Source organism: Mastomys coucha, unplaced genomic scaffold, assembly GCF_008632895.1.
Source record: "Mastomys coucha isolate ucsf_1 unplaced genomic scaffold, UCSF_Mcou_1 pScaffold5, whole genome shotgun sequence".
In the NCBI taxonomy this organism is placed as follows: Eukaryota; Metazoa; Chordata; class Mammalia; order Rodentia; family Muridae; genus Mastomys; species Mastomys coucha.
In genome coordinates this window covers 116,681,893-116,703,434 of record NW_022196911.1, presented here as the reverse complement: position 1 = coordinate 116,703,434, position 21,542 = coordinate 116,681,893, and the positions used below count along the sequence as shown (strand labels likewise).

Below are 21,542 nucleotides of genomic sequence, written 5' to 3'. Positions count from 1 at the left end.
GATACTGTAGAGGGACCTGAGGTCATCATGGTCATGTCACACTTGAGAGCCAGGGGAACAGTTCAGGTCCCATAGGAAGGTAAAGAGGGGCCTCTCTTCAGCCTCATCTCCTCAACCTGTCCTTATATCCTTCCAGGGATTGCTGTCCCTATGGGTGAGGCCCATCGCCATGAGCCTCCCATTCCTCATGATAAAGTGGTGGTAGATGAAGGTCAAGACCAAGAAGGGCCAGAGGAGAAAAAACCACCTCCCAGGCTCCCAGATGAAGGAGACCCTGCAGGCAGGGGCCAGGTGCCACCACCTCTGCCTGAGTCAGAGAAGGAGAAGCAGGAACCTGAGAGGGGAGAGGAAAGAAAGAGACCTGAGCGAGTCCTGGCAGTAGGAGAAACTGAACATCCTCAGAAGGCTCCACAAGCAAATGGTCAGCCACCTGTCCAGCCCAGGAAGGAAGATTCCAGGCCAGGAAATAGGGATCTGCATCCAGTTCCCCAGGCAAGGGTCCCTGTGGAGCTGAATGCTCCCGTAGCAGGTGAAGGCAAGGGGCCTGCACAGAAGGCTGGAGGGGCCCCGTGGAAGCCCGTGGAGAGTGCTGCAGAGAGCAATGTTGGTGAGTGTCAACCTCCTGGAGTTCATTCTAGGGAACTCCCTTGGTGGGTACAGCAGAAATGGGTTAGTCCTTCTCTGTCTCCAGCTCTGTCACTTGACATGATTAGCATGTGAATGTCACAGCCCCTTCAGCAGCTGGTGGCAAAGAAGAGCCTGGGAGCCTGACAGCTTCTATAATATCTGTCACACAGTTGTTGCCAGACCACTAAATGTCAGGTGCCAGGCTGTTCTCGTGGTGCACATGGGGGGGACAGTGCAGGAACGCTTGACAGGTAACACATTGTTAAGTGCCCGTCTAAGAGCTGGTTAGGATGGTGCTTGCATTTTAATTGGTGAAGGTAGTTAACATTGGCTCGCTGCCATCAGCCTGAGATTGTTAAATATTTTTTTTATTACTTCCCTGGTAATCATCAGGTTGAATATAAACTATGTCGGGGGTTGGGGGGGGCTAGCTATAGAGTCATTTTAGGAAACATCTGCCAGCCCCTCACCCCACACCCAACTTTGACTTTCCAACAAACCAGCTGAGGTTCCCTGTGTGCAGGTGGGAAGGCGGGCCTCCCTGTACAAAGGCCAGAGGCTGCAGAGCAGAGGGAGAAGAAGGAGGCCGAGCAACCGGGTGGAGACCAGGCAGGGAGCAAGCTGGAAGGTGAGGCTGGCATAGCCCTTTGGAAGGAGCCCCAGAATGAGCTGGGGTGGGATGGGTGCTCCTGGGTCCCTCCTGCCTCCACAATTCCTGTTGCGTGGTTTTTATGCTAAGGAAACACCTTCAGTGACCACTTGCTATTTTTCACCTCTCTAGGATTCTTCTTATCTCCTCTTTTTTGACCTTAAAAGAGGTGTCACATGGTCACATGGCTTTTAACTACTATTTTGATTTCTTCTTTAAGCAGGTTGTTAATATTTTCTCCACTCGTGCTTAAAGGCTGGGAGGGAGGCCTTGGTACACAGGTGTGAAGACTCATTTGAAGGCTGTGCCTGAGATGGATCTTTGCATGAAAGTCGGGCTGGGGTGGCGTTGTCGGTCAGCAGCATGCCCCGTGTCCTTGTCACACATGGTGTAAAAGCCTGCCCTGGCACTTGAAGTTTGCCATGGCTGATGTGCCCTGAGTTCCTCTAAAGTTTCATGTCCATTTTGACATTATGGTATCCCTGTGGTGTTTCTTGTGCAGGGGAGGCAGTGGTGGCCCGCCCAGGAGCCCTCCGTGACCACCTGCCCAGTTGTTTTTGGTGAACCCTCAGCTGAAATCTCACCTGGGCTACATGGTTTCCCAGGTCAAACTCCCAGTATTGGCCATGGCCGTCTCTGAACTGGGCTTGCCTTGGGTGTTTGTACCCCGCAATGGGTTTGAAAAGATCCAGGCTTTGCATCTCACTCAGCCCTAAAGGGCAGACTTGAGCAGCTGCTCAGCCACTGAAGCTGATGTGGGACTGCCCCTGGCTGACAGTGCAGACCTGGAAGGTAGAACCCAGAGCTTTCTTCTGCTTGGTTGGAGCTCACAACTTGCTTGGGAAACTTTCCCACACTTGTTATTTTTGTCTCTGGTTTTAGTCTGATTCTATTTGTTGGTTCCAGTTTCTGTAATCTGTCACCTAAACATGTTTGATTCTTTGATTGTTTTTTCTCTTTCTGAAGAAGAGACTTTTCATGGTTTCCTATTGTACCTCTCTTCCATATGCCTCTCAATGGGACGGACAGCTGAGATTAAAAAGCTAGTAGCAGGTACGGCTCAGGACTGTGATGCAAAAGAAGCATGTGTGTGAGGCTCTGACCGTGTGGGAACGGCACCTTGGTGGCACATTCAGCCCCTGAGGGCCCTGCATGAAGATGTGTCAGTCCCTAGGAGTGGCACCCCTCCAGACACAGCATAGCCCCCCCCCAGGTGGGGTCTCTGACCCTCCAACTCCCTCCTCCTTCTCAGCCCCTGTGGCCTTGTCTTTGAAGGACAGCCTAATGGTGTCTCTAAGTAACCTAACCCTGAGCTGGAGACAGGGTTAGGGCTGCATGCACCTGCTGCTGTTTGTGTGGCCTGTGTCTCGTGTGAGGGTTTCCATCCTCTGTACCTGCTCCTGGTAGGTTCTGGCTAGGGAAAGCCAGTCACCATGCTATTTCCCATTTGCCACTGGGGCTTCCATCTGGACACAGCACCTTTTTCCCTCTCCCAGAGCCAACTCGTGGTTAGTCCACTGAGGTGTACACAAGGCACGGAGTCTGCTCTTTTAGAACCCTGCTCTTAGCAGGTTGCAAAGTGCCAGTAGTGTGTGTAACTTTGTGTGTCCTTATATAACTGATAGTCATATGATCATGCAGTCGGCGAGGCAGCCTGTGGGGATACTGCTCTGAGCTTTTTTATGTGAAGGGAGGAGAAAGGAACCCTGTGTTACAAGGCCTTTCCTTCTCAAGCCACTGTCTGGACCTTAGGCACTGGCAAAAGTGGAGTCAGCTCTGTTCTTCATGGTGCCCCATCTTCTCCATGGTCCAGCCCGCCTTTCCTAGCACAGGCTACTCAAGGGTTTGGGAAGGCCATAGAGTGTGCTCATGGTCACAACCCCTGGAAGGTCACTGACAAAGAATTGCTTTAGCTAGTTACTGGTGGGAACCTATGAGTGAGTGTCCTACACCTGGGAGCTACATAGCCCTGGCTAGCCTCTTAACTCACCAAGATCTGCTTGCCTACATCTTGTGTGCTAGGATTAAAGGTGTGTTCCATCCTCACACCCACACAAGACATTTTTATGCTCTGACACGTAGTCCCTAACCCCTCATCTTCTAACGATGCCTAATTTTAAAATGTGTGAGTTGTGAAGATTAAGTTCTGACTTGCTTGGAGTGAGAAGCCAGCCAGCCCTTGCTGTACTTGTCAGTGGCCACCAAAAGCAGCTGGGGGCGACTGGGTCGTACCCCAACAGGATGTCACGGGTAGGATACAGCAAGTTTGAATAGAACGGTCTTCTGACCTGTGCTGTTTGTGGCTTGGCTTCCCCTCAGTGAGGAGATGGAGCTCCCACCTTCCTGGATACCTAGCCGTCCTCTGGCATCCAGTCCACACCGACAGTTCTCATGCTGCACTTGAAGACTTGCAAGAAAACTTTCTTAAAATATTCAAACTTTTTTTTAAAGATAGCTTTTAGGTTTTGTTTTCTCCTGTGTTAGTCCTAGAACAAATGTGTGAGACAGTAGGGAAGAACCACCCAGCCCAGAGAACCTACAACTAACTTCTGGCACATTCCTTCTCAATTTTTGTGTGGACGTGAATTTTCAGACAGAAACAGACAGGGATCTGAAATGGACCAGTGTGTCTGACACACTGAGGGGAGAGTGGAAGCAGGCAGGACAGCTGCTGGCCAGGAAGGCTGCCCTGGTTAGGGCTGAGCCCTCTAGCCTTAGCTCAGTGCCTCACTTCTGTGCCACTGGGACTGAGGTGATGATGCAGATGGCCTGGCAGGAGCAACTCCCCATGGCTCACTGTTAGCACTGCAAGGCCAGCAGTCCCACCAGTGTCTGGCAACACTGTCTGGAGAGCATCTGATTTTGTGTCTCCCCACCAGAAGCTGGGAGGGCAGAGATGCTGGACCATGCCGTACTGCTGCAAGTGATTAAAGAGCAGCAAGTGCAGCAGAAGCGCCTCCTGGACCAGCAGGAGAAGCTGCTTGCAGTGATTGAGGAGCAGCACAAGGAGATCCGGCAGCAGCGACAGGAGGGTGAGGAGGACAAGCCTAAGCCTGGTAGGTAGAACTCAGCCCTGGGGAGCAGACAGCCAGATAGGCCAGGTCTGGGGCTACATTTGAGGCTCAGAGCCTGAAGTGTAAAGGAGGTTTCAGTCTTGATCCTTTTTTAAAATTGATTTATTTTTACGACGTGTGTGTGTGTGTGTGTGTGTGTGTGTGTGTGTGTGTGTGTGTGTGTAGGCTAGAAGAGGATGTCAGATCCCCTAGATCTGGAGTTACAGACTGTTGTGAGCCACCTGCATAGGTTGCTGGGAAAGTAGCTCTGGTCTTCCCCCGAGAACAGCAGGCATTCTTCACTGTTGAGTCATCTCTGAGCTCTTAGTGATTCTTAACTGCTTGAAAGTTTCTTTTCAGTCAGTGCATCAGCAACTTGTGTCCATGTCTTTGGCTAAACCAGTGCTCACCTTTGTTCACCGCAGACATGCAGCCCGAGCCTGGAGTGGCTGTACCCAGAGGACAGGAGGAGGAAGCTGAGCCTGCTCAGGAGACATTGGAAGATGACCCTTCACAGCCTTTGCAGCCTGAGGTTGGAGCTCCTAGGGGTCGCCCCGCTCTATCCCAAGACATGGGCCAGCACCCCCTGGGGGAAGTCAAGGTGCTACCGGGCAGAGAACTTGGTGACCTTCCTGCTGGTGGTTCTGACAAAGAGCCCCAGGGGGCCTTGACTAAGCTGAGAGAAGACCAGAAAGGTGCTGCCTTCAAGGTGGCTGGAGCTCTGAGGGAACTGGTCCCAGGGGACATGGAACCAGTGCACAAGACAGACCCTGCTGAGTTACCCAAGAGTCCAGAGAAGCAGCTTGCTAAGGAAGCTGCCAGGCAGCACCAAGATGTCTTTGGTGAAGGTTCCCAAGAACGGAAGGAAACTGGAAAGGAAGCAATGGCCCCTGGTGCTGATACTCAGAAAGAGGCTGCCCAGCCCTTGGTAGGGGCAGAAGCTGAGGACTCTCACACAAAATCCAGGCAACCCACCAAGGTCCCAGTTACTAGACCAGCAGGTATGGGCTTTCAGGCCCAAGCCAGGTTTCACCCAGAACCCCAGGCCATCTTTGACACAGGTCAGGATTCTCACCCAGAAATAAGAAGTGAGGCCCCCCAAGTGGTTCACATACCTCCTGAGGAGCAGCACAGAGGAAAAGGGGGTGCCGCTGTCCATGAGGCAAAGCAGAGGCCAGATCCTAACTCTGGGCCTGGAGGTCAGAAGCCAGAGAATGCCAAACCCAACCGAGACCTAAAAGTGCAGGCTGGCTCTGACCTGCGGAGGAGACGGCGGGATCTTGCTTCTCACCCAGAGCAGGAGCTGGCTCCGAAGGATGGAGTCATCATTAGCTTTAACTCCCTCCCTAATGTACAGGTGAACGACCTCCGCAGTGCTCTGGACACCCAGCTCCGCCAGGCTGCAGGGGCTGCATTACAAGTGGTACACAGCCGACAGATTAAACAGTTGTCTGGAGATCTGGAGGAAGCCTGAGAACCTGGTCAGGGAAAGGCTGCTGCTAGACATTGGATGGCAGCTGGTGTTCTCTGGTGGCTCCCTGATTGGAGGCCACGTTCTTATGTTCAGAGGGATTGCTATCTAAGTCTCTCATAATGAGTGGTGAAAGTCTAACCTGCCACCCCACCCTAGACATCACTTGCTCCAAGGCTACACCAAAACACTCACTAGCCCAAGTATGGTTTGGGTCTTTAGCCAGCCCAGGAAAGGCAGTGCTAAGGTTCAGCTCCGATGCTGCACTGTGGCACCTCGTCTGTTAAGACTCACCGTCTGGCCAGTAGCAGTGCTGACAGCAAGGCAGGCAACTTTGAAGTTGCCAGTCTTCATCTAACTTGCAACCTGTGACAGCCAGATTCCATTGACTCCATAGGGTGGGAAACCTGCAACAGGCATTGTCTGTCTGCCCTGGGGTGGCCCAGGGGTGGGTATGACTTGACCTGGGGAAGGAGGCACACAGCTCTCCTGGTTTTTATCATCCACATTCTTTGAAGCTGATTATGAAACAAAAAATAAAATGCCACTAACAAGTCGCGAGTTGAGTTGGTTTACCTGCAGGGAAACACATTCAGGGTCCTGGACAACACCAAACAGGCTGGAGGTCACGGGGACACATGTCCCAGCCAGCAGCACTGGACGTGGACCACCTGAGTGCAGCTGGGAAACCAACAGGCTCCCGTGCTGATCCCTGTTGTAGGGAGGAGATTGAACAATGAGCACAGGCTTGTCACCAGCAAGTCCTGGGATGTCTCACTTGTTCTGTATCTGCATCACCTCACGCTCAGAGTAGAGCTGCCCTCTGTCCAGCCAGTACTGCTGTCAGGGCATGAGTCTGTTGTCTTTGAGCAGAGAACACAGTTATGTGTTGTCACTCCCTTGCCCAGTAAGGAAATCAAGGGACAAGAACCTGGCTTGTTCCCAAATCCTGCCACGAAGGGGTTTGGAAGGACCAGGAGCCTCAGTGGGGTTATATTTGGACCAGGCTACACCCTAGTTAGTGTGTACGTTCTGCACCTCTTGAAGTATATTACAGTTTTTTAAATTTTAGACTTACTTATATGTATTAATGTTTCCTTTACCTATCTCTGCATCAGATGCATGTAGTGAGTGCCCTTGGATATCAGAAGAGGGGGGTCAGGCTTCCTCCCATCCTTTCTTTCTGACTAAAACCAGTTCCAAATACAGCATTGCTTGGTGGAAAGATACTATCTGGCCTTCCACCCAGATGGAACTCTTGTAACCTTGCTGGGTCTGGGGCTTCCGCATATCTTGATTGTCCTGAGAACCTTGAGGCCATTCTACTCTCCCTGGTCTCTGAGAATCTAACAGTAGGCAGGGCTGTTCTTGTCCTCAGCTCTTCCTCCTAGCTCTCCCCTCTAACCCTGCTGTCAGAGCCTTCAGGTAAGGGCATTTCTCATCTTTAGAAAACACAAATCTAGCCAGGCAGTGGTGGCGCACGCCTTTAATCCCAGCACTTGGGAGGCAGAGGCAGGTGGATTTCTGAGTTCGAGGCCAGCCTGGTCTACAGAGTGAGTTCCAGGACAGCCAGGGCTACACAGAGAAACCCTGTCTCAAAAAAAAAAAAAAAATACAAACCTACAAATTAGGGGTGGGGGAGTTGCTGGTACACTATAAAAATGCTGAGGTAGACAGTGCCCCCAGCTGGGTCCTGTAAAACCTGGGTCAGCAGCCTGGGTCAATTCAACTACTAGCTCTCTAGTAGGTGTTGGGTTGGGTCCACCTGGAATGTGATGCCTGCCCATAGATTCTGCTGTAGAACAGATATGCTTCCGTTCCAGGGCAAGAGAGCAGGGCACAAAGAGTAAAACTCAAGCTCTCAAAAGAACAGATAACTGGTGTAGGGATGGCACATGCTTTAATGCCAGCACTCTGGAGGCAGAGGCAGATGTGTGGGTCTCCAAGTTTGATACCAGCCTGGCCTCCATAGTGAGTCCCAGGACAACTAAGGCTACACAGAAACTGTGGGTCACAAAAACAACAAAACAAGCCAGATGTCATCTGAGGCCAAGACGTTTGTCATGGTTCAGTGTGGTCTAGGATGCAGGGTTCCGTGTAGGAGAACCAAGAAGAAGTTTGAAGTGCTTAGAATACAAAGGTGGTACACCAAGGCAATCCTTGAACTCTGCTCTCTTATCCAGTGAGGATTCAGCAGGAGGGCCCTCACAGCACTACAACTTGACTGGTAACCTCTGGGCTTCCAGGCTGTGAGGAATAAATTTACATTCCTTATAAATCCCCTGGTCTCAATATTGGCTACAATGGCCCCAACAGACTGACGACATGCTTGAGCAGTAGGTGCTATGTGGCTGATACAGCCATGGAAGCTATCTCTACTGTAGCCAGTAAATGCATTCCTAGACTGAGTTTGGAGGCCTGAGACTAGTGCAGGTACAAAGGCCAAAGGAACGTGAGTAGCTGTGGCCGGAGTACTTGAGGACAACTTGATCTCCTCTGCTCAGTCTCAGTGTCAAGGCTGCCTGGTCCATGTGATCAGTCCAGACAGGACAGCAGCACAAGCATGTGGTAGAGGTTTGCCATGTCCTGTAGGACAGGAACTGGGGGTCAGGCACAACATTCAAAAGCATGCCTGCAATGACCTACTTCCTGAAGTTTCTAGAACCTCCCAAAATAGAATCACTAGCTGGGGACCAAGACTTCACTAGCATCAGTCCACAGGATAAGGTCTGTGTGTGTGAGAATCTAATACTCAAATCATGGTGGAGCTGAAGGAGTGGGCTGAGGCCTGAGAGCTGAGCTGAGTCAGTAGGCCAGGGCTGTGCAGGGCCATGGAAACTTGTCTGCCTCCTCGGGGTTAAGGTGAAAGATGAAGAGAGAGAACTTTTTGCCAGACAGGTTTGAGGGAGCCTGAGTTCAGTGGGGCCCAAAGTTGGGAGTCTTCAGGAAGAAGATGCAAGAAGCTACAGTTGATGAGCTTTCAAGAGAACTTGAAGATGATATTGGCAGGTTGGGAAGTCAGTCTGTGGAGGCTGGCCTTGGGCTGTAAGCAGCCATCGTAGGGCATTTCTTATACCGTAAGCTTGCTCCCCATGCTGTTGTCCTGTTTATCGTTGCTGTGTCTTACTCTAAGATGTCAGATCCAGGGGCATGGTGAACCAGACTTAGGCTAAATACTTTTGATGAGAACAGAAGGGGTTTTTGTTTTAAGATTTATATGTATGTTTTGCCTGTATGTCTGTGTACCAATGTGTGCCTGGTTCCTGCAAAGGCCAGAAGAGGATGCTGGATCCCCTGGAACTAGAGTTAAGATGGTTGTGAGCTGCCATGTCAGTGCCAGCAACTGAACCTGGGTCTTCTAAAAGAGTAACAGGTGGTTTTTAACTGTTGAACAACCTCTCCAGCCCATGGTGAGAACAGGGTTTTTTGGGGGGGGTGAGGGGGTTGGTTTTTGTTTGTTTTAAATTTGTTTTGTTTTGAGATGGTTCTTTCTGTGTAACAAGCCCTAGCTGTCCTAAACTTGCTTTGTAGACCAAGCTGACCTCAAACTCATAAGAGATCCACCTGTCTCTGCCAAGTGCTGGAATTAATGGTGTGTAACCACCACACCCAGCTGAGAGCAGTTTTAAATGAGGACACTGTGGTAGAGAGTTCTATGGTCCAGCAGACCTGCCACCTTTGTGGGGTGGGGGTGCAGGTGTCCTCTGAATGCATTGTCCTTGAGAGAGACCAGTTCCTTATACTGTGCTTTATATATAAAAGTCTGCAACTGTACAAAATCCAATCATCATGTTACATCTCAGTCAAATCCAGACCCTCATACACACACTGCTGGTCAACAACCCTGCCCTGCCCAAGGCTCAAGGTGGGAAGAACAATAAGACACCAGGAACTTTGTTGCACACATTTTTCTTTCAGTCTCCAAAGGTCTCCACGTGTACTGTCAGTACAAGGCACCTGTGCCCACTGCTCTTCCTAGGAGCCTCCTCCCATCATGGTCCTCTTGGCCTGAAAGAGAAAGCATTTTGTTTCAGTGACTACTTTCCAATTTAGATATGGCTTAAAAGCAAGACATCTACCACATCAAATGTCACATTCTCCCAAACACCCTAAAGAAATGAGGTGCTAGTGTATATGGGGGTCCCAGCCTGTGCTCACCGACTGAGGAAGCCTGGTTGTGATTGAGAGGTTCTATTATGTGCTGGGCAGGGATGGATGAGGAACCATAGTGGCATGCCTTAATCTGGTCCAGGTGAGAAAGAGATGGAGTCAAGAGCTCACCAGCCACACCATTCTGGTCAACCACAGAGAGGGTAGCAGAGACAGCAGAAACTATGAACATTAGGGGCGTGTCAAGGGTTTCAGTGACAGCTGCTGGCCACCAACCACAAGAGTAAAGGCTTGTCCGGTTGCCTTCTGGCTCAGGGAGGGCACAGGGTTGGAAGGCAGTCAAAAGGCAGGGATCAAGTTAGAAGGAACAAGGAAAGGACAACCCCTGATGACTGAACAGCCTCTGCTGGGAAACTAGTCAAAGGCTGTAGGTAAGGCTAGGCTGTAGTAAACTTAGAGAAAGTTTAGGTCTCCCAAACACTGCTCTTTCTGCCTAAGGCTACTGTGGGACATTAGCAAACTGCTTCAGATGCACTGTGTCGCTCTGGGTTCTTAACCACCGAGCCTATCTCTAGTCCTGTTTGTGCATCAGCAGCTCCCAGCAACACTGTTGCTATGACCTACCTCAGACCCACCGGGTCAGCAGTACCAAGGTGGTCAGCGGTAGTGACAGTTCTAGGGACCTATCCTAGAATGAGGGCCCAAGCCTTTTTGCAGGTCAAAGCCCCGTTTTCTGGTAGCACCTACCGGTTTTGTCTGGAACATTCACTAATTGGGACAGCAACCGACAGGGACCATGGCAAGGTAAAGACAGACAGAGGAGACCTGAAGTGGAGGGGTCATGGGCAAGAAGACCAGGATCGAGAACCCAAGCGGCTCTCATCATTTCTGTGCTACAATGAGAACTAGCTATGGTCACTGCACTTTCCTCCTCGGTGAAAGGCGTGCGTGCCTAGCAGGACACTCCCCTGACATGGAACAGGAATTTCTGAGAGAAACAACTGGAGCTGGGGTCGGTCTGATCAGGTTGCCCTTCCGCAACATGTCAACAGTTAGCTAGAGGTCCTTTCACCCTTTCACGGATCCTTCCTGGAGTTGGTTGACAGAAAAAAAAAAAAAAAAAAAAAAAAAAAAAAAAAAAAAAAAAAGGATGCTTGGCATCGCCCTAAAGCAGTGGAAAAGGAAAGCCAGACAGGGTTGACGCGGCGGGGACACGCCCACCTACCGCGGCGGCGAAGCAGCTCCGAAGGGCCTCGAACTCACGTACGCAGAGGTCCTTACTCAGGCGTCCTCCTGGGGCGGTGGAAGCCTGCACGCACTTGCCATACGCCGAGGCCTGAGGGAAGACCGGACGGTACTGGGGCCTGACCAGAGTCGCCACCCATCCCGCTTCCGCTTCCCTGCAGGCCCAGCTCCGTCCGCTCCTTACCTCAGCTCCGCAGGCCGCCAGCTGCTCCGGGAAGGCTCGGAGACGGCTCCGCACACGGCCCCACACCGCTCCGTTGACAGACATGAGCGGTTCTTTCAGGCCCTTGTGGGCGCCGCCATCTTGGGCCCTGCCCCTTCCGGAGTTGAATGCGTGAACATCCGGTCTCTCCGCCTACACTGTTTTCTGATTGGTCAGAGTCACAGTGCTGTGCTTCGGTAATTGGTAGTGGTCCTTGTCCGTCTCTTTCTGGGACTTTGGACTCGCTGAGGCTCAGATGTTTCCGCCTTTGTGCCCGCCTCTCGCGAGCGATTGGCTGGAGGAGCCAGAGAAGCGCGACGATTGGAGGATCGAAGCCTGGCGGAAGCGGGGCAGGTTGGGAGGTTACCTGGACCATGGCGGCTGTGCCGCCGCTGCGGGACCGCTTGAGCTTCCTACATAGGGTGAGTAGAACTCGCCGGGTGTCCTGACACCCGGCGCCCGCGGACCTCGCTAGATTAGCGGGGACAGACTGTCCAGCAGCTGCTGAGAATGAGTAAGCCTGCTATGATAGCAGAAGGTTAACCCCAAGGGCGGCGGGCCATCTCCAGCGGGGCCCCTCCGCTCTTCCCAGGCTTCGTTTCAGAAGATCCTGGAAACTCGTACATCTCCAGGGGACCGGGGGCATCTGGAAGGCCATAACCACAGGGTGGAGAGGGCGGAGCCAGTTGCCAGCTGTTGACTGAAATAAATTGATTGCCTTGAGCATTCTGACTGGATCTTGAGGGCACTGAGTGGCCCCAGGGACCCTCTTAGGCTTTTAAGAACCCATGCTACAAGAGATCAGACCTTTCATATAAGGCTGGGGCAAGATCGCAAGTACTAAACTGTGCAGCTCCCTTCCTACAGATCCCCTTGAAGGCACTGTGGACAGATAGCATGGTGAGGGCATATGTGTCTTACATATTCCTAAACCTCACGCTCTCGTCCAGATACTGATGAGATGAGATGAGGTGTTTCCAGATTTCAACCAAATAAACACCATATGCTTGCAGTGACAGGCAAGGCAGTAAGTAAGCAAGCACAACCCTGCTGATTCATGACTCGATAAAATTGAAGTTTGACATCCTCAAGAAGCCATGAAGCTCCCCAAGCTGAGCCTTTCTCATCTTTGGGTCTGTACTTAGGGGGGCTGGCATCTTGCCCATCCAATACACAGAAAGCCCTGAGATTCTTGCTGTTGCTAGTTGCTAAGCAGGTAGATTTAAAATGTGCTCACACTTACATGAGTGTGGGAGGCTGGGGCTGAACCTCGTCTTGACCCAGTTGGAGAACCTTTGTTGCTTTTCCCTTCCTGGGTTGCTCCTCCATGCCAGAGTAGAGCCTGTTTGCAGCTCTGCTTTGATTGCGGTCCCGCCCAGACTCTCTCCTGGGCAGCATTAGCACCAGTCAGCATGAGGCTTGCTTCCATTCCCTTTAGTGGCTGGGACCTACCCTGTATAAGATGGCAGCTCACCATGGCCCTCATTCCTCTTCAGCTCCCCATTCTGTTGAAGGGGACCTCAGATGATGACATCCCATGCCCAGGTTACCTGTTTGAAGAGATTGCCAGTATCCTTCTGCACCGTTCCCGTTAGTGGGTTTAGTGTTTAGTAAACAATGGGGATCCTGACATAGCAGGAAGGATTATTGCACAAGGGTGGTGGGGTCTTCTGCTATCCCAGAAGTACCAACAACTTCTTTTCCCTAGTATCTAGATGTGTGTGGCAATGGGGTTTTGGGGAACACGAAAAACTGCAATACCAATAGTGTAGACCAGGACACACTATAAGTTCCAGTGCTGGTTAAACCAAAGCCTGTGGTAGTGGTCTTCACAGAGTGAGACCTGAGAAGGCCCATGGTTATAGGAGGGCAAGTCTGTCTCAGCCAGTGGATCCTTCCTGGTATGGCCAGTGTCCGCCTGCTTCCCTAACCCAAATGACTCAGAGATTTCCCACGAGTCACTCGGCAGCAGCCAGTGCCTGCTGGAGTACCTCCTGAGCCGCCTGGACAGTAGCTCTGGCCATGTGAAGCTCAAGGTGAGTCTGTGGATGGCAGGCAGACGGTGAGGCCTCAGCGCCTACAGCCAGGCTGTGGGGGAGGGGCACTTAGCTGCACCATGCACCATGCACCATGCACCATGGCCTAGCGACCGCCAGCCCCGTGAGTCTGTTGATTCTTCAGGTACTGAAGATCTTGCTTTACCTGTGTGGTCATGGCTCTTCCTCCTTCCTGCTCATCCTCAGGAGAAACTCTGCTCTCATCCAAGAAGCCACAGGTATGGAAAGACATAGGTGTGCCCAGGGAAAAGCAGTGGGTGGGTGTAGATATACACAACCCTTGGGTGCTACGCTCGGGGCCCTGACTGGTCTGAGCTTGTAAACGGGAAAGGTGTCAGTGTTGGAGGTACCCACTAAGGATTCTCTGAGGAATGGCTCTTAGCCCTGAAAGGGTGAGGTAAGGCTGGCATGTATGGGGGTAGGGGTGCTATACACCAGCATGTGCAAAGGCCCTGAGGTGCTGTGCTATACGCCAGCATGTGCAAAGGCCCTGAGGTGCTATGCTATACGCCAGCATGTGCAAAGGCCCTGAGGTGCTGTGCTATACGCCAGCATGTGCAAAGGCCCTGAGGTGCTGTGCTATACGCCAGCATGTGCAAAGGCCCTGAGCCAAGGAAGACTTGGGGGTGGCTTAATGTGGTGTGAGAAAACCTTATTTTCCATGAGGGAACCTTTTTACCAGAGGGAGTTTTAGCTCAGGCTGAACCAACCTTGGAATCGGGGCAAAACAATATGTAAATGGTCGTGATAGGGACCTCAGGTCGACCATCTAGGCCCTGAAAAACTGCTAAGGGTCATGTTGCAGGTGGGTGGAAGAGAATGGACCCAAGGAAGCAGTTAGGTAGGCATAACTTCAGCATGTGTGGGAGGTGGGAAGTCTGTCTCTGGCAGACATGGTCGATATCATAGAGCTAGATGTTAGATTCGCTACCTTGAGTGGTCAAGGGAGAATGCTATATCCCTAGCCCCACTGAGGGATACACCTTCTGGGGGGGTTGGTCTGCTCTGTGGGTAGCAGACAGTGCCCAGGCTCAGCCTGTTCTGTCTGTCTTCTGTCCTGCAGCTTTCGCGGGGCCTCCAGATCCTCTTCACGGAAATAGCTTATACCAGAAGGTGCGGGCGGCTGCCCAGGTGAGCCCTGAGTAGGGTCACTGCGTAGAGTCCAGGGTGACAGAATGTCTGTGAGGTGCTTGCTGTTCTCCTGCCACATGGGACCCAGCTCACTCCTCCCTGCTGAGCCATAGCCGCTGTGCTTGGTTGGACAGCTCGAGCCGAGCCAGTGGGGACAGGCAGAACAGTAGGCTTGGGTGGGACTCAGCATCCACATCTTTGTTTAGGACCTGGGTAGCACCCTGTTCTCAGATGCCGTGCCACAGCCTCCCTCGCAGCCGCCCCAGATCCTACCTCCTACAGGTATGCCACTGGGGACCACTTGCAGCCATCATCAGAGGTTGTCCCCTTGGTGTCCTCGATGTCTCTGTACATGTGGGCAGGGCTGGGGGAGGCCCACGCTGATGCCAGTGTCTTTTAGGCATGGGCTCCCAGGCCAGACCTCATAGTGCCCTGCAAGGCTTTGGCTACACTAAGGAGAGTGGCCGGACAGGTAAGATACATGGCTCTTGGGTAGAGAGATGAAGGGATCAGGCTGGGCGGTGGTGGTGTACAAATTTAATCCCAGCACTCAGAAGACAGAGGCAGACAGATCTGTGAGTTTGAGGCCAGCCTGGTTCAGGACGACCAGGGCTACACAAAAGAAAGACCAAAAAAGAAAAAGGAAGAAACCCTGTCTCAAAGAAAAAAAAAGAATTTATTCTATTCGTGTAGAGGTCAGGGCCAGACCTCACTGGCATCAGCATTAGCTGGTGTCCAGTGCACACCTGTGGACTCGTTCCGTCCTGGCTGTGCTCCTGGTGCTGTTTCCTCTGCCCAGCTGAGAGGAAGGTACGGCAAGAGTGGGCAGGAAGGAGAAGCTGGCCTCAAGTCCAACTGGCTGTGCTGGCCTTTGTGCTGCTTGAAGAGCAAGGACCCAAGCCATGGCAGGAACCTAGAAGGCCATCTGTGCGGTGGTAACAGTGTGTGGGGTCCTGTTCACCAGACCCTTGACATTTGTTTGTTGAAGGCCTAGACAACAGCACAGAATGGAGCACGCTCTCTCTGCTGTCCTTGGGACTGGATGCTAGGCTGTGTCCAGCTGTGTGCTTTAGCTGCTACAGACGGGCCTTTCTGCGGCTCAGGGGGCCTCTGCCTGATGAGTTAATGTGGAAGTCCCTCCTTCAGGGAGCGCATAGGCAAGGGTGGACCCCTGACAGTCTTGTCTGCATGTTTGCACCCCTTGAGTGAAGGGGCAAGGACATTTTCACTACCCAGGGCAACCCCCATAGAACATCCCTTGCTATAAGCTAAGTGCCCACAATGCAGCTGCTCTGCTCTACTTGTAAAGTGTGTCTTTACCTCCAAAGCTCTGAGTAGACTGTAGCCCTGGCCCTATCCTGGGGAATGTGATCGGAGGTAGGGGAGGGGTGCTGGGGTGTTGATGCCGCCTCCTCTGTGTACAGGCTCTGCAGGTGAAACCTTCCTCTCCACCATCCAGAGGGCTGCAGAGGTAGTGGCTAATGCTGTGCGTCCTGGGCCTGATAATCCTTGTACCAAAGGACCCTTGCCATATGGTGACACCTACCAGCCTGCAGTGACACCTCTGGCTAGCCACACACATCCCAACCCTAGGAGTCGACTCCCTGGGGCCATCCTGGGGGCCAGAGGTATGGAGGCAAGGGTTGCACCCTTAGAGGTGCAGACGGTTCCTTCATGCCTAGGCAGGAGCATCACAAGGGCAGGAGGCAGGAAGCACACCCCCATTTTGTGTGCTTTGGGTTTCTGGAGCTGTCCTGTAAGCTCAAGACATGGCCCTGAGTCTCTAAGATGGCCTGAGGTCTGTGGAAAGCCCTGGGGCCTTAACTGCCATTCTGGTCTCTTTCAGCTGTGAGACACCAGCCTGGGCAGGCTGGAGGGGGCTGGGATGAGTTGGACAGCAGTCCTAGTTCCCAGAATTCCTCCTGCACCAGCAACCTGAGCAGGGCCTCGGACTCAGGCAGCCGGTCTGGCAGTGACAGCCACTCTGGCACCAGCCGGGAGCCAGGCGACCTGGCAGAAAGGTATGTGGAATAGGTGGCGACCTCTCCCAGAGAGGCTGTCAACAGGCTCCCTGACCTCTACGCCATACCTTACCCTGTGGGAGCTTAGGCGTGCTGTCCCACCCATCTACCTGAGTCCTTGCTGTCTGACTGGGCCCTGCTGTTGTGCTTTTCCAGGGCTGAGCCCATGCCCCCAAATGACTGCCAGCAAGAACTGAATCTAGTGAGGACTGTGACTCAGGGGCCACGTGTCTTCCTGAGCCGTGAGGAGACACAGCACTTCATCAAAGAGTGAGCTGCCCACCTGCATGTGCCTGTCCCAAGGAAGGAAGGGACTTGTTGGGGCTGCTCCTAACCCCTCCCATCTGTCCCCTCCCTGCACAGGTGCAGCCTGCTCAACTGTGAGGCTGTGCTGGAGCTGCTGCTCCATCAGCTAGTCGGGACCAGCGAGTGTGAGCAAATGGTGAGGGTGAGAGAGAGCTCTGTGCGTGCGTGAGAGGTCGGGCCTGTGTGGGTCTGTGTGGGTGACAGGGTCCATCTGGGAACATGGAGAGGGGGTTGGGGACAGCACAGCTAGTGTCTCCTCCTTACCCAAGGCCAAGCAGAAGAGAGCGGGGCCACACACAGGCCTGTGTGGCCTTCACCACTTAATAGAGCATCTTGGAGAGCTGACTCCCATTCTCCTCTGCTTCTGGTCCACAGAGGGCGCTGTGTGCCATTGCATCCTTTGGGAGTGCTGACCTCCTGCCTCAGGAGCACGTCCTCCTCCTGTGCCGACAGCAGCTGCAGGAACTTGGTGCAGGCAGCCCCGGACCTGTGACCAACAAAGCCACCAAGGTGGGCAGTGGGCCCTGGGAATAACAGACTGCCTCAGCACTCACTGCCATGAGTGGTCCCAGCTGGCCATGAGTGGCGCCTATGGGCACATCCCTACAGCCCTGCTTAGTGGCTGGTGCCCACCTCCCTTGAACCCAGGCACCATGGTTGCCTTGGCCTCATTCCTTACCTGGACCCTCACCTGCTCACCCACTCACTTCTGTGCCTGGCTCACCACCATGTGTGCTGCACACTCACCCTGCTCCAGAAAGTCTTCCTTGGGGACAGTTCACCCTGCCTCATCTCTGGAGTCTCATCCATGTCCCTGGATGCCCCTCATATGTGCCCTTTCTGTCCTCTCGGTGGCATCCATAGCTGGTGTTTATTTGTTTGTTTGATTGATTGATTGATTGACTATATTTTGAGACAAGTGCATGTAGCCCTGACTGGCCTGTAACTCACTGGATAGACCAGGCTGGCCAGTGGCTCACAGAGATCCCCCTGCCTCTGCCTCCCAAGTCCTGGGATTAAAGGCATGGCCACACAGCTAGCCAGGGTCTCCAGTTTTCTCTGTTGCTCCTAAATTTGCCGTAGCCTCTGTCTGTTGAGTAGGACTTGTTTCATGCGGTTTCGTGACTCTGGGTACCTACCTGTACTAAGAACAAACAAGCCTCGTCCCTCACTGTTTGTAGCACTAGGCAGGAGCCCCTAACCCTTCCTGTCTTACTCCAGATCCTGAGACACTTTGAAGCCTCCTGTGGACAACAGCTCCCTATGCTAAGGCCTTGTGCCCAGCCCAACTCTGCAGCTGCCCTTGGGGGCCCAGCTGACCTGCTGACCAGCCCTGTGCCTCCCCCTGGGATCCAGGCCTTCCTCCAGCCTCTTAGCTCCACCACTGTGGTGCCCAGGAGTCCTGTGCCCGCTCCATCCCCCGATACCTTACCTCCGTCTGCTCTGGAGGAGCCCAGTGAGGTCAGAACCCAATTGATGTGTTCTGGTGAACAAGGGACAGAATCTGAGCAGAGGCTGGAGGACACAGACACCCCAAAGGCTAGCTCCAGCTCACTCCCGTGGAGCCCCAGCTCTTTGTTTGCTGGCATGGAGCTGGTGGCTTGCCCCCGCCTGCCCTGCCCCAGCCCGCAGGATCTCCAGGCAGATTTACAGAAGGTGACCACAGGAGCTGCAGCTTCAGAGCCATCAGCATTTGCATTTTTAAACATGTGACTTTCTGGGCCCAGCTGTACAGAGTCCTCTCTCATCCTCATAGGGGCTCCAGGACCTTATGGCCTCCTGTCCTCACGTTCGCCAAGGAGCCATCCTTTGGTGTCTTCTGGCTGTCCTTTTGCCCTCTCTGGCCCCTTCCATTCACCTAGGAAACTGGTAGAGCGGCCTTTGAGCCCTGGCTGGGCCTCGCAGTGCTCAGAATAGGCACTGAAGAAGGCATATGGGCCCTCAGTGCCAACCAGCCAACATGGAGGAGTGGGAAATACAGTTAGCTGGTGCCTCAGAAGATGTCTGCACACCCATTGCTTCCTGGGAATTGACTCTGGCCATGCTCCTGAGATCGGCTTCCCTGGCAAGACTCACACAGATCTTCCTAGCGATCTGTTTGTAGCTGGAGACCACCTCAGAGGTTTCCTGCTCTGTGCAGTACCTCTGCGGGGCTGGTTACCACAGACCCTGCGCCCCATGCTGTTCTGTCTCTAGGAGACTGAAAACTGAGGCCAACTCCCACCCCCAACTCCCAGGCTACCTCAGTCCCAGTTGGACCTGTCCCATTTGTAGGTGCTGGCGATGATTGTATGGACTTGAATTCATATGGTGACAGCTGGCAGGTAGCAAGGCTGCAGGACTGACCTTGGGTACCCTGGGCAAGCCCTGTTGGCCTGACCCTCAGAAATGAGCACTTGGTGAGGGTTTCCAAGTTGGAAACACCAACTTGGCTCACAGTTACGTTCTGATCTCTGGTCCTTCCTCGGGGAGGTCAAAGGTCAAAGTAGCTGGGAGCCACAGCCTTGAGGACAGGGTGCTGGGTGGGTGCCTGTGGCCCAAAGCTCTGGTTCTCAGAGCTTCCTCAGATAAGTGCCCTGTGGCCATTCCAGTGTCAGTCCCTGTAGGACCCAGCTCTGGAGGCACACAGCTTGCCACAGTTTTCTGTAGAACATGGGAGAGTTGTCCCTTCTCAGAAGAGCCTGTGGAACTGCGACATGCACTTTCTCAATAAACACAAATGTTTACACAGCTTGTGCCACTTTGGCTAGCTGGTTTTTGTTTTAAGATTTTATTTATATGAGTACACTGTAGCTGTCTTCAGCCACACCAGAGGAGAGCATCAGATCCCATCACAGATGGTTGTGAGCCACCATGCAGTTGCTGGGAATTGAACTTAGGACCTCTGGAAGAGTAGTCAATGCTCTTAACCATTGAGCCATCTCTCCATCCCCTATTATTATCATTATCATTATTATTATTACCTGAGGACTTGTTTTCCTGAGTAAAGCGGGTGTCTCCTCCTCAAGTGTTTGGTGGAACCTCTCAGTGCTGCTGCTTTGCCCTCCCCCTCAAGGGGCCAGGAGGAGATTCTGAACAGAAGTTGTGGTTACGCTGCTCCAGGGTGAGCGGTGAACATGGCCGGAGAGGGCTCGTCCCAAACCCCAGCAGAGTCTCCACAGATGTTCAGTTGTGTCAAACGCGGGGCCTTGTGTACTGATAAGGACGGGACCACCGGACTGTACGTTCAGTTGTGTCAAATGCGGGGCCTTGTGTACTGATAAGGACGGGACCACCGGACTGTATGTTCAGTTGTGTCAAACGCAGGGCCTTATGTACTGATAAGGACGGGACCACCAGACTGTATGTTCAGTTGTGTCAAACGCGGGGCCTTGTGTACTGATAAGGACGGGACCACCGGACTGTATGTTCAGTTGTGTCAAACGCGGGGCCTTGTGTACCGGTAAGGATGGAACCACTTGGCTGTATTCCCAGCTCACTGTTTATACAGTGATGAATTGACACCAAAGTTTACAGGAAGAAAACAAAAGAGATCAGAAAAATTAAGATGATCTTGGAAAAGAGTGTTACTTCTTACAACTACAGTGTGGCTTTTCCTGGGAATCTTTCTGTCAACCCCAGGAACAGAAACATTTTCACACAGATTCAGTTGGTGAGGGATTGGGGTTGGAGAAGCAGGAGAAAAGCTCATAGTGAGTGTACCACTGGGGAGGTGAGGGGAGTGACATTTACAATCCCTCCTCTCCTGTGGCCGAATTTAAGACAAATGCCATGCCCAGAGAACAGGGTTCACCACAGCTATGCCAGCCAAGGCTGGCATCTTCAGGATCTCATACACATAAAATGGTAGAGCTACACAAATATGGTCAGCGACAGCGTCCATATCCTAGAGGTAGAACCTGAGCCACACCCTTGGGCAGGGGGTTTCTTTACCTGCAGTAGTTCAGTGAGGAGGTAGTAGCCATCAATGATGTTGGAGCTAGCAATGTGTAAAAAACTTGAAACATCTTGGCCCATATCTCAGACTTCACACAAAAATGTAAAGTGAACCATAGCCTAAGAATCAAAAACACCAGACATGGTGGTGTGCCCCTTCAACCCAGACATGGTGGTGTGGCCCTTTCATCCCAGAGCTCAGAAGGGAGAGAGACGGACCTCCATGAAGCTGAAGCCAGCCTTGTCTACATAGGGAGTTCTAGGCCATCCAGGTCTACATACTAAGACCCTGTGGTAGAGGAAAACTTTATCAAAGGGAAAAAGCTTTAATGTCATAGTTAAGGGAATAGAAAGGTAAGTCAAACACTGAGAGACTTTTTAGGTGCCATGTCTCCCAGACTCATGTGAAAACCTCGCTGAGAACACAGGATCAAAGGCATAGCTTGGCTGGTAAGGGCATTTTTACCACAGACTGACAACCAGAGTATAATCCCTGGAACCCACATGGAAGAAAACTAATTCATGAAGGTTATCTTTACCTCTACATGTATGCCATGGCATGAGTGTGCTCTCATGTACACACACACACACACATACTACACACATACACACCCTCACACATACACACACACACTACACACATATACTACACACACACATACACCCTCCACATATCACACACACACCCCCTCCCACATACTACACACATACACACACACACACACACACACACA

At 52.5% G+C, this 21,542-nt stretch overlaps 3 protein-coding genes across 9 annotated transcripts in view; 2 read left to right on the top strand and 1 right to left on the bottom strand.

Annotated features, from left to right (window-relative positions):
- The window catches only part of Slc38a10 (solute carrier family 38 member 10), a 49,220-nt gene extending 42,864 nt beyond the window's left edge, over positions 1–6,356 (top strand). For 2 of the 6 annotated variants that reach the window (XM_031351197.1, XM_031351202.1), the window contains 5 exons: positions 137–607; positions 1,151–1,255; positions 2,306–2,329; positions 4,156–4,332; positions 4,755–6,356. In XM_031351197.1, the coding sequence (XP_031207057.1) occupies positions 137–607; positions 1,151–1,255; positions 2,306–2,329; positions 4,156–4,332; positions 4,755–5,803 (1,826 nt within the window). In that variant the 3' untranslated portion in view covers positions 5,804–6,356. The remainder of the gene's footprint in view (positions 1–136; positions 608–1,150; positions 1,256–2,305; positions 2,330–4,155; positions 4,333–4,754) is intronic. The other 4 variants (XM_031351203.1, XM_031351198.1, XM_031351200.1 and 1 more) reach the window with 4 other exon arrangements.
- A 3,177-nt stretch (positions 6,357–9,533) lies between these two features.
- Positions 9,534–11,497, bottom strand: Ndufaf8 (NADH:ubiquinone oxidoreductase complex assembly factor 8). Its single transcript, XM_031352924.1, has 3 exons — positions 11,340–11,497; positions 11,136–11,246; positions 9,534–9,808 (listed from the first exon to the last, which is right to left on the bottom strand). The coding sequence occupies exons 1-3, from the start codon at positions 11,421–11,423 to the stop codon at positions 9,776–9,778; spliced, it is 228 nt and encodes a 75-aa protein (XP_031208784.1). The 5' UTR covers positions 11,424–11,497; the 3' UTR covers positions 9,534–9,775.
- Tepsin (TEPSIN adaptor related protein complex 4 accessory protein) lies at positions 11,477–19,603 on the top strand. 2 transcript variants are annotated; one of them, XM_031352922.1, is made up of 13 exons: positions 11,477–11,779; positions 12,854–12,926; positions 13,302–13,393; positions 13,539–13,632; positions 14,478–14,545; positions 14,752–14,827; positions 14,946–15,017; positions 15,970–16,173; positions 16,392–16,566; positions 16,723–16,836; positions 16,930–17,008; positions 17,248–17,382; positions 18,094–19,603. In XM_031352922.1, exons 1-13 carry the CDS (start codon positions 11,486–11,488, stop codon positions 18,583–18,585), a joined length of 1,968 nt encoding a protein of 655 aa, XP_031208782.1. In that variant the 5' UTR covers positions 11,477–11,485; the 3' UTR covers positions 18,586–19,603. The 2 variants fall into 2 exon arrangements, with proteins under 2 accessions (XP_031208782.1, XP_031208783.1); XM_031352923.1 differs by having other exon boundaries at positions 11,478–11,779; positions 12,796–12,926.
- Positions 19,604–21,542: the final 1,939 nt, after the last annotated feature.

Coding starts and splice junctions, on each gene's coding strand:
- Ndufaf8 (XM_031352924.1), bottom strand. CDS start 11,423: ATGTCTGTCAACGGAGCGGTGTGGGGCCGTGTGCGGAGCCGTCTCCGA. Junction 11,247..11,339: donor TGGCGGCCTGCGGAGCTGAG/GTAAGGAGCGGA, acceptor GTCTTCCCTCAG/GCCTCGGCGTATGGCAAGTG. Junction 9,809..11,135: donor GGAGCTGCTTCGCCGCCGCG/GTAGGTGGGCGT, acceptor TTTCTCTTTCAG/GCCAAGAGGACCATGATGGG.
- Tepsin (XM_031352922.1), top strand. CDS start 11,486: ATGCGTGAACATCCGGTCTCTCCGCCTACACTGTTTTCTGATTGGTCA. Junction 13,394..13,538: donor CTGGCCATGTGAAGCTCAAG/GTGAGTCTGTGG, acceptor TTGATTCTTCAG/GTACTGAAGATCTTGCTTTA. Junction 13,633..14,477: donor TCTCATCCAAGAAGCCACAG/GTATGGAAAGAC, acceptor TCTGTCCTGCAG/CTTTCGCGGGGCCTCCAGAT.